Source organism: Caretta caretta, chromosome 1 (assembly GCF_965140235.1).
Source record: "Caretta caretta isolate rCarCar2 chromosome 1, rCarCar1.hap1, whole genome shotgun sequence".
NCBI lineage: Eukaryota > Metazoa > Chordata > Testudines > Cheloniidae > Caretta > Caretta caretta.
In genome coordinates, this window is record NC_134206.1 from 201,137,169 (window position 1) to 201,152,073 (window position 14,905).

The following is a 14,905-nucleotide window of genomic DNA, read 5'->3' on the forward strand; positions in this document are numbered from 1 at the left end:
GTAGATAGAATATCCCAGGTCGGGGTTCCAGGGGTGTGTCTGTGCGGATTTGATCTTGTGCTTTTTCAGGAAGTTTCTTGAGCAAATGCTGTAGTTGCTTTTGGTAACTCTCAGTGGGATCATAGGGTAATGGCTTGTAGAAACTCGTGTTGGAGAGCTGCCGAGCAGCCTCTTGTTCATATTCCGACCTATTCATGATGACAACACACAGCAGACTGGACTTCTACATAGAGTGCTTCCGCCGACGTGCACGGGCTGAAATTGTGGAAAAGCAGCATCACTTGCCCCATAACCTCAGCCATGCGGAACGCAATGCCATCCACAGCCTCAGAAACAACTCTGACATCATAATCAAAAAGGCTGACAAAGGAGGTGCTGTTGTCATCATGAATAGGTCGGAATATGAACAAGAGGCTGCTCGGCAGCTCTCCAACACGAGTTTCTACAAGCCATTACCCTATGATCCCACTGAGAGTTACCAAAAGCAACTACAGCATTTGCTCAAGAAACTTCCTGAAAAAGCACAAGATCAAATCCGCACAGACACACCCCTGGAACCCCGACCTGGGATATTCTATCTACTACCCAAGATCCATAAACCTGGAAATCCTGGGCGCCCCATCATCTCAGGCATTGGCACCCTGACAGCAGGATTGTCTGGCTATGTAGACTCCCTCCTCAGGCCCTACGCTACCAGCACTCCCAGCTACCTTCGAGACACCACTGACTTCCTGAGGAAACTTCAATCCATCGGTGATCTTCCTGATAACACCATCCTGGCTACTATGGATGTAGAAGCCCTCTACACCAACATTCCACACAAAGATGGACTACAGGCCGTCAAGAACACTATCCCCGATAATGTCACGGCTAACCTGGTGGCTGAACTTTTTGACTTTGTCCTTACCCATAACTATTTCACATTTGGGGACAATGTATACCTTCAGATCAGCGGCACTGCTATGGGTACCCGCTTGGCCCCACAGTATGCCAACATTTTTATGGCTGATTTAGAACAACGCTTCCTCAGCTCTCGTCCCCTAAAGCCCCTACTCTACTTGCGCTATATTGATGACATCTTCATCATCTGGACCCATGGAAAAGAAGCCCTTGAGGAATTCCACCACGACTTCAACAATTTCCATCCCACCACCAACCTCAGCCTGGTCCAGTCCACACAAGAGATCCACTTCCTGGACACTACAGTGCTAATAAACAATGGCCACATAAACACCACCCTATACCGGAAACCTACTGACCGCTATTCCTACCTGCATGCCTCCAGCTTTCACCCTGACCACACCACACGATCCATCGTCTACAGCCAAGCTCTGCGATACAACCGCATTTGCTCCAACCCCTCAGACAGAGACAAACACCTACAAGATCTCTGTCAAGCTTTCTTACAACTACAATACCCACCTGCAGAAGTAAAGAAACAGATTGATAGAGCCAGAAGAGTTCCCAGAAGTTACCTACGACAGGACAGGCCTAACAAAGAAAATAACAGAACGCCACTAGCGGTCACCTTCAGCCCCCAACTAAAACCCCTCCAACGCATTATTAAGGATCTACAACCTATCCTAAAGGATGACCCAACACTCTCACAAGTCTTGGGAGACAGGCCAGTCCTTGCCTACAGACAGCCCCGCAACCTGAAGCAAATACTCACCAACAACCACATACCACACAACAGAACCACTAACCCAGGAACTTATCCTTGCAACAAAGCCCGTTGCCAATTGTGCCCACATATCTATTCAGGGGACACCATCACAGGGCCTAATAACATCAGCCACACTATCAGAGGCTCGTTCACCTGCACATCCACCAATGTGATATATGCCATCATGTGCCAGCAATGCCCCTCTGCCATGTACATTGGTCAAACTGGACAGTCTCTACGTAAAAGAATAAATGGACACAAATCAGATGTCAAGAATTATAACATTCATAAACCAGTCGGAGAACACTTCAATCTCTCTGGTCACGCAATCACAGACATGAAGGTCGCTATCTTAAAACAAAAAAACTTCAAATCCAGACTCCAGCGAGAAACTGCTGAATTGGAATTCATTTGCAAATTGGATACTATTAATTTAGGCTTAAATAGAGACTGGGAGTGGCTAAGTCATTATGCAAGGTAGCCTGTTTCTTCTTGTTTTTTCCTACCCCCCCCCCCCAGATGTTCTGGTTTAACTTGGATTTAAACTTGGAGAGTGGTCAGTTTAGATGAGCTATTACCAGCAGGAGAGTGAGTTTGTGTGTGTATGGGGGTGGGGGGGATGTGAGAAAACCTTGATCTATGCAGGAAATAGCCCAACTTGATTATGCAAAGAGTTGTCACTTTGGATGGGCTAGCACCAGCAGGAGAGTGAATTTGTGTGGGGGGTGGAGGGTGAGAAAACCTGGATTTGTGCTGGAAATGGCCCACCTGTTGATCACTTTAGATAAGCTATTACCAGCAGGACAGTGGGGTGGGAGGAGGTATTGTTTCATATTCTCTGTGTGTATATAAAGTCTGCTGCAGTTTCCACGGTAAACATCTGATGAAGTGAGCTGTAGCTCACGAAAGCTCATGCTCAAATAAATTGGTTAGTCTCTAAGGTGCCACAAGTACTCCTTTTCTTTTTACAAAAATATTTGCAATTGTTGAATTACTGATATACTCTTACCATTGCCTGTGGCTAATGGAGATTTTTATTTGGGAATCTGTGTGTGTGTTTGTCTTTTTTCCCCTTAACGTTTTTGAAATGTTTGACATACATTAAAAACTAGTGTGCCATCCAGGGTAGGAAAGCTAGATGGTTTTAAGCATTCCAACTTCTGCAAGACAGCTTCCCTACTTCATTCCTGAATTCTTAGGATGAAATGCTGACTCTGCTGAAGTCAGTGACAACTCCAATTGACTTCAGTGTAGTCAGGATTTCACCACTGGTCTCCCTCAGTTTTAGCTCTCTGTGGAGCAGATACAGAACTCAGTAGATGGGCAAGACACTGGAGGCCCAGTGCAGATGCTATTACAATCCACAGCAGCACCTATAGAATTTAAAACACATGCAGGGAGGCACACATACGAGAATAGGAATCAAGACATTTTGTAGAGCAGGAGGCAGATGTATGGACTTGGGAAAGACAGATATAGTCATGGTAGCTTCAAGATGAACCACAGACAAAGGGACCTCTTATAACTTGGCTTCTCTATAGCCTCTCTGAGATGGAGGCAGGAGGGAAGGACTGGAGCCTGTAGGAGTTCCTGAGATAGGATTCTCATAGGGGCATGGAAAGCTACCATTGAAGTGCCTGTGATAGGATCTGCTGATGGCAGTAGCTCAGTTTCCTCTCTCTTCCATGCATGTATCCTAAAGGACGTCTTCTACAAAGAGCAACAAAATAATTGTGTTGATGGAAGTCATTGACTAACTTCAGCATCACTGTTTCTCAACTTTTCTGCTGGCATCAAACTACATGTTCCTCCTATATACCTGTGAAAATTCTGTTGCTGGTGGTATAGATTCTGCCACTTACATCCAGGGCCAGAAGAATTGCAGCAAGGGAGATTTAGGTTGGACATTAGGAAAAACTTCCTTACTGTCAGGGTGGTTAAGCATTAGCATAAATTGCCTATGGAAGTTGTGGAATCTCCATCATTGGAGATTTTTAAGAGCAGATTAGACAAACATGTCAGGAATGGTCTAGCTAATACTTAGTCCTGCCATGGGTGTAGAGGACTGGACTAGATGACCTCTCGAGGTCCATTCCAGTCCTCTGATTACTGAGACTGGGGAGGTATAGCTCAGTGGTTTGAGCATTGGCCTGCTAAACCCAGGGTTGTGAGTTCAACATGGGGGGGGGGGGGACATTTAGGGGGTTCTGGGGCAAAATTAGGGATTGGTCCTGCTTTGAGCAGGGGGTTGGACTAGATGACCTCCTGAGGTCCCCCCTTCCAACCCTGATATTCTATGAATGGGATTGTTGTCAGCCTCTAGTGTACCTGGGTGGAGGTGCAGGTGAAGATTTTGCTGCCACCTAACTCCCCATTGCAGGCTGCTGAAGATCATCATTTTCCCTGCAGAGGAAGGCATTAAAGATTCTGCCACTGCAGAAAGACAGTAGCATCAACAGCTGGCTGCCTCTAGAGTATCACCCTACTAAGACAAGGCTACTAGTGCACAGATGACAGCTGTTTCTTTTTCTTTCCAAATGTAGCAGCAGGGTCTTTCCAGGAATCTTCTCAGAAATGCTTCAGGGGAGTTCTCCTCTCAGGGAACTCTAGTGCCCGAGGGAAGGTGACAGGTTAAGTAGTAGGAATGGAGGAATTTTGAAAGTTTCAGATGGTATTATACTTAAGTAACAAATATTTGAAGAGGGTAAAGGAGGACTGAAAAGACCAGAAAAGAGCAAAAGAATTCAGAACGGTAGTGGCTGAAGAGGCTAGAGACTACAGCATTGGACAAGTTTAGCTTCGGTCTGCCAGAGGGTATCTACTAACTGCACTTCCCTCAAGTTAATGTTTTCCACAGTTATGTGAAATTATTTAATCTGGAACAGCTATGTATAATCAAGTATCACAACTAGGGGTATCTCAGGCACATAGTATTGTTTCAACGTTTGGGTAAGTACATGAGTACTCACGGGTGAATTCAACAGTTGTTGGGCTCAGCTTCATGTAGTTGAAACTTTGAACATTGCCTCCCATAAGCAGTTTGGAATGAAACACAAGTATTTGAATCCATGGAAAGAACAGAAAAGGAACACAAGCACAGCCAGGGCAAATTCACGTACAAATACTGGTGGAAGTTTATGGACTACTAGTGGGCACGACTATTAACTACTAACCCAATCCACTAGGGGATAGAGAACCACATTAAAAGCCAGTTAACATTTTGAAATATTAGCGTGGAAAAAGCTTTTTAAAACAAAAGCTTAAGGCACTGAGTGTATTCTTGTATCTTCAAGATTAATCTGGAGGCCAAGAGAAAATACACTGAGTTAGGAATGACAGTATGTACCTCCCAAATAGGCTTTCTTGCCCACCATCTCAACACTATGCTTTAACAATTCATATAAGCCATCTTTGCTGTTTCTAGGACTAGCTATTTTTGCTTGTGGCGCAGTTAAAGTTAAAACTTAGATATGATTATCACTTGTTTTCTCCTGCATCTTCTCAGAAAGGCACTTGAGCAAATCACCACAAGTTTCACCATGTAGTTCTGGGATAGCCATCAATTATACAAAAAACATCTGAACTGGAAGTTACTTGAAAAATAAAAAGCATTTTTATTACTGAAGCCAAAAGAATCAAGCTTAGGCTAATATTGGAAAGCAAAGTTTTAACCTTTGATATGAAAGAGCTACTAGCTGTAAGTAAAAAAAAAAAAAAGATGCTTAAGGACTAACTAAGATTAATATGTGAAAATAAAAACCTATACTGCGAGTATAGGAGTGAAAAATGGTTTATTTTACACACAGATCTTTATTAAAAAGTAAGGCTGGTAGTGGAACCTTTTATTTTGATGCATAAACTTGATAAAAGTTGAATGTTACAGAAACGGTGTACAATGCGGAACAGAAGTCACATGTATAGGGTTTTTTTTAAAAAATCAGAACCAGTAATTAGCATAGACATCTGTGATTTCTAGTTACATTGTGAAGTGCCTTGTGTAGTCATATTCTATAGTTGGAATGACCGCTTGTACAAATTTCAAGAAAATAAGAAGATACCTGAGTCTCTAGTTAAGGTAAACATGGAGTAAAAGAGTAATTACATGCTTACTTTATATCCAAGAAAACTAGGTAAAATCATGCCTTCTGTAAGTGGCCTGAATCTTATTCGTATTTCATTAGGTAGGAAAAGTATAGCTTAGAAAGTCCAAAGGGGGACAAGAAAATAATACACTAATATAGTGAAGAATGGCACTTCTCAAAACTTATGATTTGAATGATCAGGTATTATTTCAAGTTTAATAAATTCACTTATTTTAAAAAAAAACTTTACCCTGCTAACACTAAGCCAGTTTTGTATGAAATACTTTGTGTTTACATTGAATTGCTTTCTATGGGTTACCTTCCAGTTTAACTTGCTTTAGACATATGTTACACCACATAATCTGTCCCATCCACAGGTAGCAGATATGAAGCAGACTCTACAGTTTGTGTCCATCTTGAACTGTAATAGAATGACAGAGCCACATGAAGGGTTAAAACCCCACACTATTAGTTTAGTTATCAGCCTAACTAGCTGTAATCTATACTGGTACAACTTTCTTCTTTATTCAAGGCATAAGACTAGCTGGTATGAAAGCTGCTGCTGGTGGTTCAGGGCTTTCAGCTGCACCACAGCCACCCCTTCCCTTCTTGCTTTAGAACAGGAAAGCCATTTGAAGGATTCATTTAAAGGGACACTGGTACAGTACCCTGAAAGTGACATTTCTGTCTGAAAGTGATGTACTAATATACTAATTGTGTAATCATTGTACCTACTGTTATTACAAGTGTCACTTAAGATCCCTCATCTCACTGAGAGATCAGAGAAAGTACTGTTTGTACAAATGCAACTGACCAACAGAAGTGTGAAAGTGACTAGCTATAACATGAATTATTTTCACTGTTCCGTTGGTCAGTTGCATTTATTTTAGAATTAGCATGAGATCACTCATGAACTTTGCTGGGAGAAACTCAGTCAGCACATGCATACTACTTCCCAGTTCCTGCACGTAAGAAAAAAATGGCAATTTGGTGTGCCTTAGATGTTATTGCTAATCTAAAAGTGACTTCAGTAGTAGTAAGCCTCCCAAATTACCTGCAAAATAAAGTTTTAGGAATGGACAGAGGATGGATTAGACCTTTATTAGATAACACACTCTTCAGAGGTCTCCTGACATTCCATGGAAAGGATACATATGAACTCCAAGTTCTCCCCCACCTTCTGCAACTGTTTCAATTATTTTCTTCATCACTTCTGCATGCCTGAAAGTAGAGTGGAACTCTTAGAGATATCATGCCAAGACAGCTCAGTCTTCCATAACTCAATAAAATTAGATTACTTGTGCAGATTAATAGCCTTAAGTAGTATGACTGGATGGCTACAGAAAGTGGTATTTGGATAGGGAATTTTTTTTAACGTTTAGCTTACTGGCGTAAAACCAACTCCAAACCATGACACTTATTACCAACTAATGGCTGTTTGGTTAGGCTTCTGAAAGACCAGGGCATACTTAGTCCACATCAGAAAACACCCTGAAGAACATTATCCTTGTGGGTAAGTTTCATGCTTCACCCTGGACATGACTGCACTGTGCCAGAGAAGAAGTACATTATTGTGGAAGTGTGGAATGAACTGGAGTTAACTCATCTGGGGGTAGGTTGCTTCCATCACTAAAACACTGTTTTAAAAAGGTTAGGTGCTAGGAAAGCAGATCAGTGCATGACAGTTTTCACAGACCAGATAAAAGCCACAAGATGCCCTCCATACTGTTAAGTCTCATACTTTACTGTTTAGTATTGCAGTGGCAATTTTCAAGATAGTTATGGCTGAGATTCTTATTCCAGATTATGCACAACAAAACTTTAAAATTAAATCGTACTAACAGAATACATTTCAAAGTTCGTGATTTTCATTTTCAAAACAAGTTTAAAACTCAGATCTTGCTTTTACTTACCTGCCATATCAGAGTTAGAAAGTTCCAGTTTCTTGCAATAGTTGTGTCAACACCTTAAACTGCAGCAAAATCTTATTTTGTTTGGGGGGGGGGGGGTTAAATTACATTTAAACCCTTCCACAAATGTCAGTTTAAATTCACTGTCCCATTAATCAAGTCATTTTACTAGCTGTTAACATAAATCTGACCATGGAGCACTGTGGCCAGAATGAGATTAAAATCAGATGAACTAATTATTTATATTTGTATTTTCATCAAGCACCTTTCATACATGGTACTTTGTAAACTACAAAGCAAGCACTTCACCCAGCACTGAAATGGGCTGCAGAGAGACAAGAGCAATTACAATATGTTTAGGGCCCTTTGTTTTCAGTTTTTATTTTATTTAATTTTTTCCAGGAATTTATCCGCCTTTATTAGTACAATAAAAACAGGCGAAAAAAGATGGAAAAAAATTTTCTGGATAAATATTGGGTTATTTTGGTGGATGGAAGGAAATGGGAAAAATATTCAATAGATTAATGCTTCAATGAATGGAATTCAAATGTGGTTTGCTGCAGAACTCAAAACACAGTGACACCTCTGAGTTTAAGGAAACAATATATCTCTAATCCCAATAAAACTTTTCATTTGAATACACAGCTTACTGTTGCAGATTTAGAACTATTAGCCTATAAATATTTACATTTAATAATTGGGCCACGCTGTTTGCAGTGCATATAGTCAACTTCATCTCTCTCTTTTTTTTTAAGAACTTTCAAATACTTCCTTTGTTCTGAAACGTATTCAGATACAGATTTTTGTTTTCTTTCCATTGTAGCGTCTCAGATCTTGAAAACGTTATCTGCCAACAGCTTGAAATGTGTACATGGTGGGCGTGAGATTCATAAGTAGGTTCACATGTGTACACACTTCAGAGCTTGTATGTGTGTGCGCATCTTCTAGACTAATACATAGCCTTACTTCAACAGACCGCTTTGCATATACACAGACTAGTGTATTAACGTAACACAAACATCATGTATTTATTATTTTCCTAATAAAACAAGTTTTTATATATTTGAGTAACAAAAGTAGGGTGAAAAAAGTCAGAACCCCCCCCCCCATAATGCTGTTTGCAAAACCTGGGATTTTTTGGGGGGTGGGGGGAATTAGTTTAAATTGAAAATGAAGGGGCTTAAATATGTTGCACAATCATAAGGGAGGAGAAAGTGAACATTTCTACCTAATGACACTGGGGTAAAACTCCCCTCTTTAAGAATAGCTATAGGACCTTTAATATGTCCATGCAGACCAGAACCCCAGTTAAAGGTTTTGTCGATGCTCCCTGACTGGATCCAAAACTTGTGCTTCCAGATCTGATGCTCAAAACACTAAGAAATATTTTGGCCACCAGCAATTCTAAATTTCACATACACCATCTGCCATGCAAGCCAAGTTATGTAATTTGACAATCAGTAACTCTGTTTTTTGCTTCTGTAAGCTATCACCACTGTTTTTCGTTTATCTCAAATATGGGCCCAGATGTACCCACTTATTGGCATTCTAAACATTGGAAATGTTTCTCTTTTACTGTGTTTGGCACTTTAAGCCACCATGTTTTCTCATATCTGGAGAAACTACATCAGTAGCTGCATATAGAGCTGCTCCTGCCAATGCATCAGAACTTTTCACAACCAGTTACAGTTTCAAAGTAAAGATGATTGACATGTTTCCAATATAACATTTGTAGACATGGTAGGGCAGGGAGCAGTAGCGAGAAGAGGTAGAGTGGGAAGAAGAGAGGACTGAGCAGAGAATAGTTCTCAGGCAGAATTGTAGGGGAGAGAAGGAGGCAGCAAGAATGACAAAGGAGGTGCTGCACATGAAGATTGCTTTAGATATGCTTTAGTTTAGGCTTTTGTACTCAACCTTAATTTGTGAAAAATCCAGAGGCTATGAAGACAAGCCAAAGGAAGACCACAAAGAAATTAACAGGATTTTTTTTTAAATGGTCATCTCAAACTGACTGCTATTTAGGGGAAGCTTACAGAATTTAATGAAAGGGCTCAGATACCATTATATAAATACTTAAGTAGATGGCTATTAATTTGCATTCAGTCACAACTCTGTTAGGTCAAAGTCTAGCCATCTTGCTCATGTGATTCTGAGAATGCAAATAAGTGGTTGCCACATTAAAATGGATATTGTGAAGTGGAATGAGTCAAAGAGAAGAAGTGGTGTTGGGCAATATCAGAGGACTCTCTCTCACAAGCTATACTACTTATCCTTACATGCACTTGCTGGGCAATCATAGCCAATTAATATTTTATTAGTCCCACTTCAATACTACTGCAGAGTGGATTGACAAAAATTTACACAGCAAGTGCTTTTTATATATATTTCAGGACCAGTCAAGCTGTTCACCTCTCTGAATTCTCCGATGTCAATTCAGCCATGCTAAGGCTGTTTCATTCTAGTTCAGAGAGTAAAGAAGTTCATTCCATGGCCATTGAATACTTCATCTCAAGACATCAGAACAATGCTGCAGCTTGGTAGAAGACTTCTTACAATAGCACTGCAATTTTTCATTATACAATCTAGCCATAAAATGCTGCCGTTGTGTTCCTTAGAGTGCAAAACCTGACAAATTTCAATAATTTGCAGTCCCACAGGAGCCCACATATTCGTGTCGCTCTTGCATCCCTACAGTTTTACAAAAATATGCACAAGCACTTATGGAAGCTGAACTAAGATTGGAAAGATCTGAAGTGTTTTATTTGAGCACTTCATTTTTAAAGGGAAGCAAAGATCTTATAACTTCAATATCAGCCACAAGCCTCCTCCCTTCAAAGTAGAGAAGGAAGAGATAGTAGTCCTACAGTCTGTACTAGACTAAGCCAGACATTCTAGGCTCAACAGTCCCTCACAATTTTAAAGTGAAATGTACAAAAAGTAGTCCTGGGATATGCTTTTGCGTGTGTGATAAAGGATGGCTATCTGGACTCATAAGAGAATTCTGAGGAACAGCTGGGAAACTGGGTCTTTGCTGGACATTATCCTGTATCAAACCACACTGTATGGACTTCAAGGAGAATGAAAAGAAAAGTGAGGCAGCCATGTGAAAACGGCAATCTGAAGAACTGCAACCTAGAAGGGTCCTGAAGGCCTTGTTTAATCTAGAGTTTAGTCCTTTTGTAATTAGAGTTAAATGTTTGCCAGTTAACTTGAGCTAGTTAGATACTCCACCAATGCTTATTTCACTACAAACATTTGATCCACCCTGTAGCCTAGATTGGACCAAAGACATTTGTGTCCTAGAACAAATGTTTGCAAATGATAATCTACACATGTTGCAATCATATTAGTGGTCTTAAAATAATTAAGAGTCAATTAACTAGTTACAATAGGGCTAAGAACTTTAATCCAGATAATGTCAAACATTGCTACTCCTACCAAAGACGATGACAGCCATGCATTGGGCTTCTTTCAGTCCCACAGGCTTCAACAAACGGAACAGCCATCAAAATAAGCTTCCTAACACAGAGGCCTCAGTAAGAAGATCTCTCACTGACAATTTGTTCTCCCAATTCTGAGGACCCTCTTCCTACCAGTGTAGGAGACCAAATGAACTCCTAGGAAAATCTTTCATATTTCTGTGCGCCTTGAACATATTGTGTTAAGTGACTAACTTAAGGACTCAAGTTTGAAAACGCCGGCCTGATGGTTTAGTTACGCCTTATGAATTTTGTAATTCATGTTCATTAAAAAAGGTTAAGTCTAAAGAAAAAAGCTTTCCAGGATGGAATGAAACAGGACAGTCTGGTCCAACAAAAGTGATTGGTCTCTTCGGCTTTCACCAAGTTTTAATAATGGAGTAGGGAAAATTCAAAGATCCCCCATAATAAAGTGTGTCAATGTGGAACCTGTTTATGAAGGTGACTTCTGGAGTTGCTCAAACACAGTGAACTGAATGAGAACTAGTAGCAAAACCAGCATTACCTTTAACTGCAGCTTCCTGGACCTCCAACACCCAGCCATCTTGGAAAGCACTAAAGTTGCATACACTAGGTTGTCTCCCTCCTCTATTCCCACAACACACCTTATAATGAAAACTATAGAGTGAAACTGCTAAGCTTTAAGAAGTGCACCCTGGACACTGAAGGGCATAGGAGTGAATCCTTCAGTTGACAGTATAATATTGCAATTTTTTTGGTGAATACTTTAAAAAAATCACCAAAAAATGCAGTTTCAGGTCAACAAACTATTTGTGAAATCACATCAAGTTCACATAATAGTTTTGAGCAAACAAATATCAAAATGTTTCAGAAAAGTCAAAAAGTCACATTTCATTTTGACCAGACTCGAGGATTTAATTTTAATTTGGGCACTGAAAGTAGATCTAGATCTACAAAATTGGGGGGGAGAGGCGGGGGGGGGGCAGGGGGGAGATGGATAGGGGGACAGGCAGGGCTGGTGATGCCCCCACTCCTTAAAACTCACTGGGATGTGGGATACCCAAGTTCAATTCCCCACTTCTGCCTGATGTGGAGAAGGAATCTGAACTTGGGTCTCCCACATTGTAGGCATGTCCTAGCCCCTGGGGCAAGGGATATTCTGGTAAGGGGCTCTCTCAATTTCTCCTCTTGAAGCTGTTCCGCTTTTTGTAAGTAAATTAAATTAATTATTGGAGCAGAGCCTTGAACTTGGGTCTTTGACATCCTAGATGCACGCCCTAATGAATCCATAGGCTACAGAGTCTCTTTCCCTGACTCAGTCACTGTTCATTGCCCAGTTCCTACTTCTACAAACTTGTGGATCTGCATTTATTATTGACAAATTGATTAAATGGCTGCCAACTGACTTCTTCTAACAGGAAATCAGTAAAAACCACTTTTACCCATAAAGCAATTGCTAAAACACAACTTGTGTGACAATCCGGATTACTTAAAATGTTCTGTTCAATGATTCAACAAGTGGTTAGCGTGCAGCTTGCCATGGTATCCCTTTTTCAGTTCCTCCTTTGAAACAAAATATGATGGTAATACATGCCACAAAAGAAGAACTGCTGAGTTAGCAGGCTGCCACAGTGTTGTGAGCCAACAGCTACTTTCCCAGTTGTCGTCAAGCATAGCCCTATGTACACCACATTGCACAACTTATGGGTGGGCAAGGAAGTGACGGAGGTAAGACAGGAAAGACTGGAATTTCTTTGTGAAGCAAAGATTAAAGCAGTACCCTTGGCTACTGTTTCTATCTGAAATATCTAGGAGCAGCTTGGAATCCAACAGGCCCTTTTAACTTCAAAAAGTAAGTGACTGAGTGGGCAATTCCCACTCAATAGAGAAGACACCTTTTACCCACTCTCCCTCCCCACCGCCCCAAACCAAGCAGTTCCACACCATCTAATTCATAGACTTTTAGGTCTGAATGGACCATCATGATCATCTATTCTGACCTCTTCCACATTGCAGGCCACAGAACCTCATCCACCCCTAACCTCTGGCTGAGTTACTGAAATCATCAAATGATGGTTTAAAGACTTCAAGTTACACAGAATCCACCATCAGAAAAATCAAACTGAATTGTAAATGGTTCTGAAGCCCAATCCAGCTGCCTGTCTCCCCTAGGTGCCTCTCACACACAGGCATGTGCCAGATGAGATGGCTGAGAACTGCATATTAAACAAGCAACAACTGCCAAGATCCCACTCTCTGGCTCTTTGAGAGAACAGCTATTTAATGAAAACCTGTATATGCCTCCCAGAGACTGTGGCTGCATTAGCACTATCAAAGGCAACTGGTCTATTTACCAGAATCAGCAGAAGTTAACTGTCCCATGTCCATAGCCAGAACCTATACTTACAAGACCTGTGCTATCTGTACCACACTCTGGCCTGAAGCCAGACTGACAGGACTCAAGGAAGCTCAATACGCTGGTTAATATTGGAGCAGTCTCACTACAATCTCAGCTTTTCCTCTTCAACACAACCATCCCCCACAACAGGAAGAGTAGCAACTGGAGAGACTATCAGCATCAAAAAACTGCTTCTTGAGCACAGGCTTGAGTGCTGACACTTTGCTCTGCTGGGGAAGGGTGTGGAGGGCGAAAGATGTGTGACAGTATCTACTGATAGTATTCTCCCATGAGAGATTTCAGAGTAGCAGCCGTGTTAGTCTGTATTCACAAAAAGAAGAGGAGTACTTGTGGTACCTTAGAGATGAACAAATTTATTTGAGCATAAGCTTTTGTGAGCTACAGCTCACTTCATCGGATGCATTCAGATCCCACGAGAGATTATCCCAACCTCCCCCCCACACCCACCATCTCTAGAACCCTGTTGAGTGAGAGAAATTCAGCTAGAGAAGAATTTATGTTGTTTGCCAGCAGACTCATGCTGGTAGGTGCAGGAAGCCCAAACACCTCTCAGCAAGAAACTGAGCAACTGTTTCAATTCAATACACTGTCCATGCCCCAGGTGGAACTGCTGGTTGGGACTTCAAGTGATACAAAGGAAGAGATGACAATTTTTAATTGCTATCATAGGCACAGCATAAGACTTGAAAAAAGTCTTAATACAATCACCCCCATGATTTCTCCCCAATACTCTGATCACCTCCCTTCACATTTAAGCCATATCTACACTAAATGCTACAGCTGCACCACTGCAGTTAAGCTGCCGTAGCGCTTCAGTGTAGACATTATCTACGCTGACAGAAGGGAGTTGAGAGGTGGTAGCTAGGTCAATGGAAGAATTTTTCCGTCAACCTAGAGCATGTCTATACTGCAGCCTTAAGTTGATCTATGTTAGGGGATGGGGGGGTTGGATAGGAGGTACGGTCCTGGGGGAGGGGTTAGGGGCAGTCAGGGGACAGGGGGGTGGTTGGATAGGTGTGGGAGTCCCAGGGGGCCTGTCAGGGGGCAGGTGGATGAGGCAGAAGTTCGGGGGGGGGGGGGAGGAGGGCGGGGTTGGGTCCTGGGGGGGCAGGGGTGTGGATAGGGGCAGGGCAGTCAGGGGACTGGGAGCAGGAATCCTGGGAGGGGACGGTCAGGGAGACAAGGAGCGGGGTGGGAGGGGGGTTGGAAGTGTGAGGGGGCGGATAGAGGGCAGGGTCCAGGCTGGTTGGGGAGGCACAGCCTTCCCTACCCAGCCCTCCATAAAGTTCCGCAACCCTGATGTGGCCCTCAGGCCAAAAAGTTTGCCCACCCCTGCCGTAGTGCATTCAGACAAAATTAGGTCGGGGTAAGGCAGCTTAGGTCAACTT

The 14,905-nt window shown here is 41.9% G+C and overlaps 2 protein-coding genes across 2 annotated transcripts in view; both read right to left on the reverse strand.

Annotated features, from left to right (window-relative positions):
- Positions 1–6,889, reverse strand: part of LOC142068792 (coagulation factor V-like) — an 86,783-nt gene extending 79,894 nt beyond the window's left edge. Inside the window, exons 1-2 of the mRNA XM_075118701.1 lie at positions 6,803–6,889; positions 6,068–6,169 (exon numbers count right to left, since the gene is read on the reverse strand). The gene's annotated coding sequence lies outside the window, so the exon portion shown is untranslated. The remainder of the gene's footprint in view (positions 1–6,067; positions 6,170–6,802) is intronic.
- The window catches only part of ATG3 (autophagy related 3), a 31,705-nt gene continuing 22,240 nt past the window's right edge, over positions 5,441–14,905 (reverse strand). Inside the window, exons 11-12 of the mRNA XM_048817530.2 lie at positions 6,901–6,969; positions 5,441–5,724 (exon numbers count right to left, since the gene is read on the reverse strand). Of these exons, the coding sequence (XP_048673487.1) occupies positions 5,643–5,724; positions 6,901–6,969 (151 nt within the window). The 3' untranslated portion in view covers positions 5,441–5,642. The remainder of the gene's footprint in view (positions 5,725–6,900; positions 6,970–14,905) is intronic.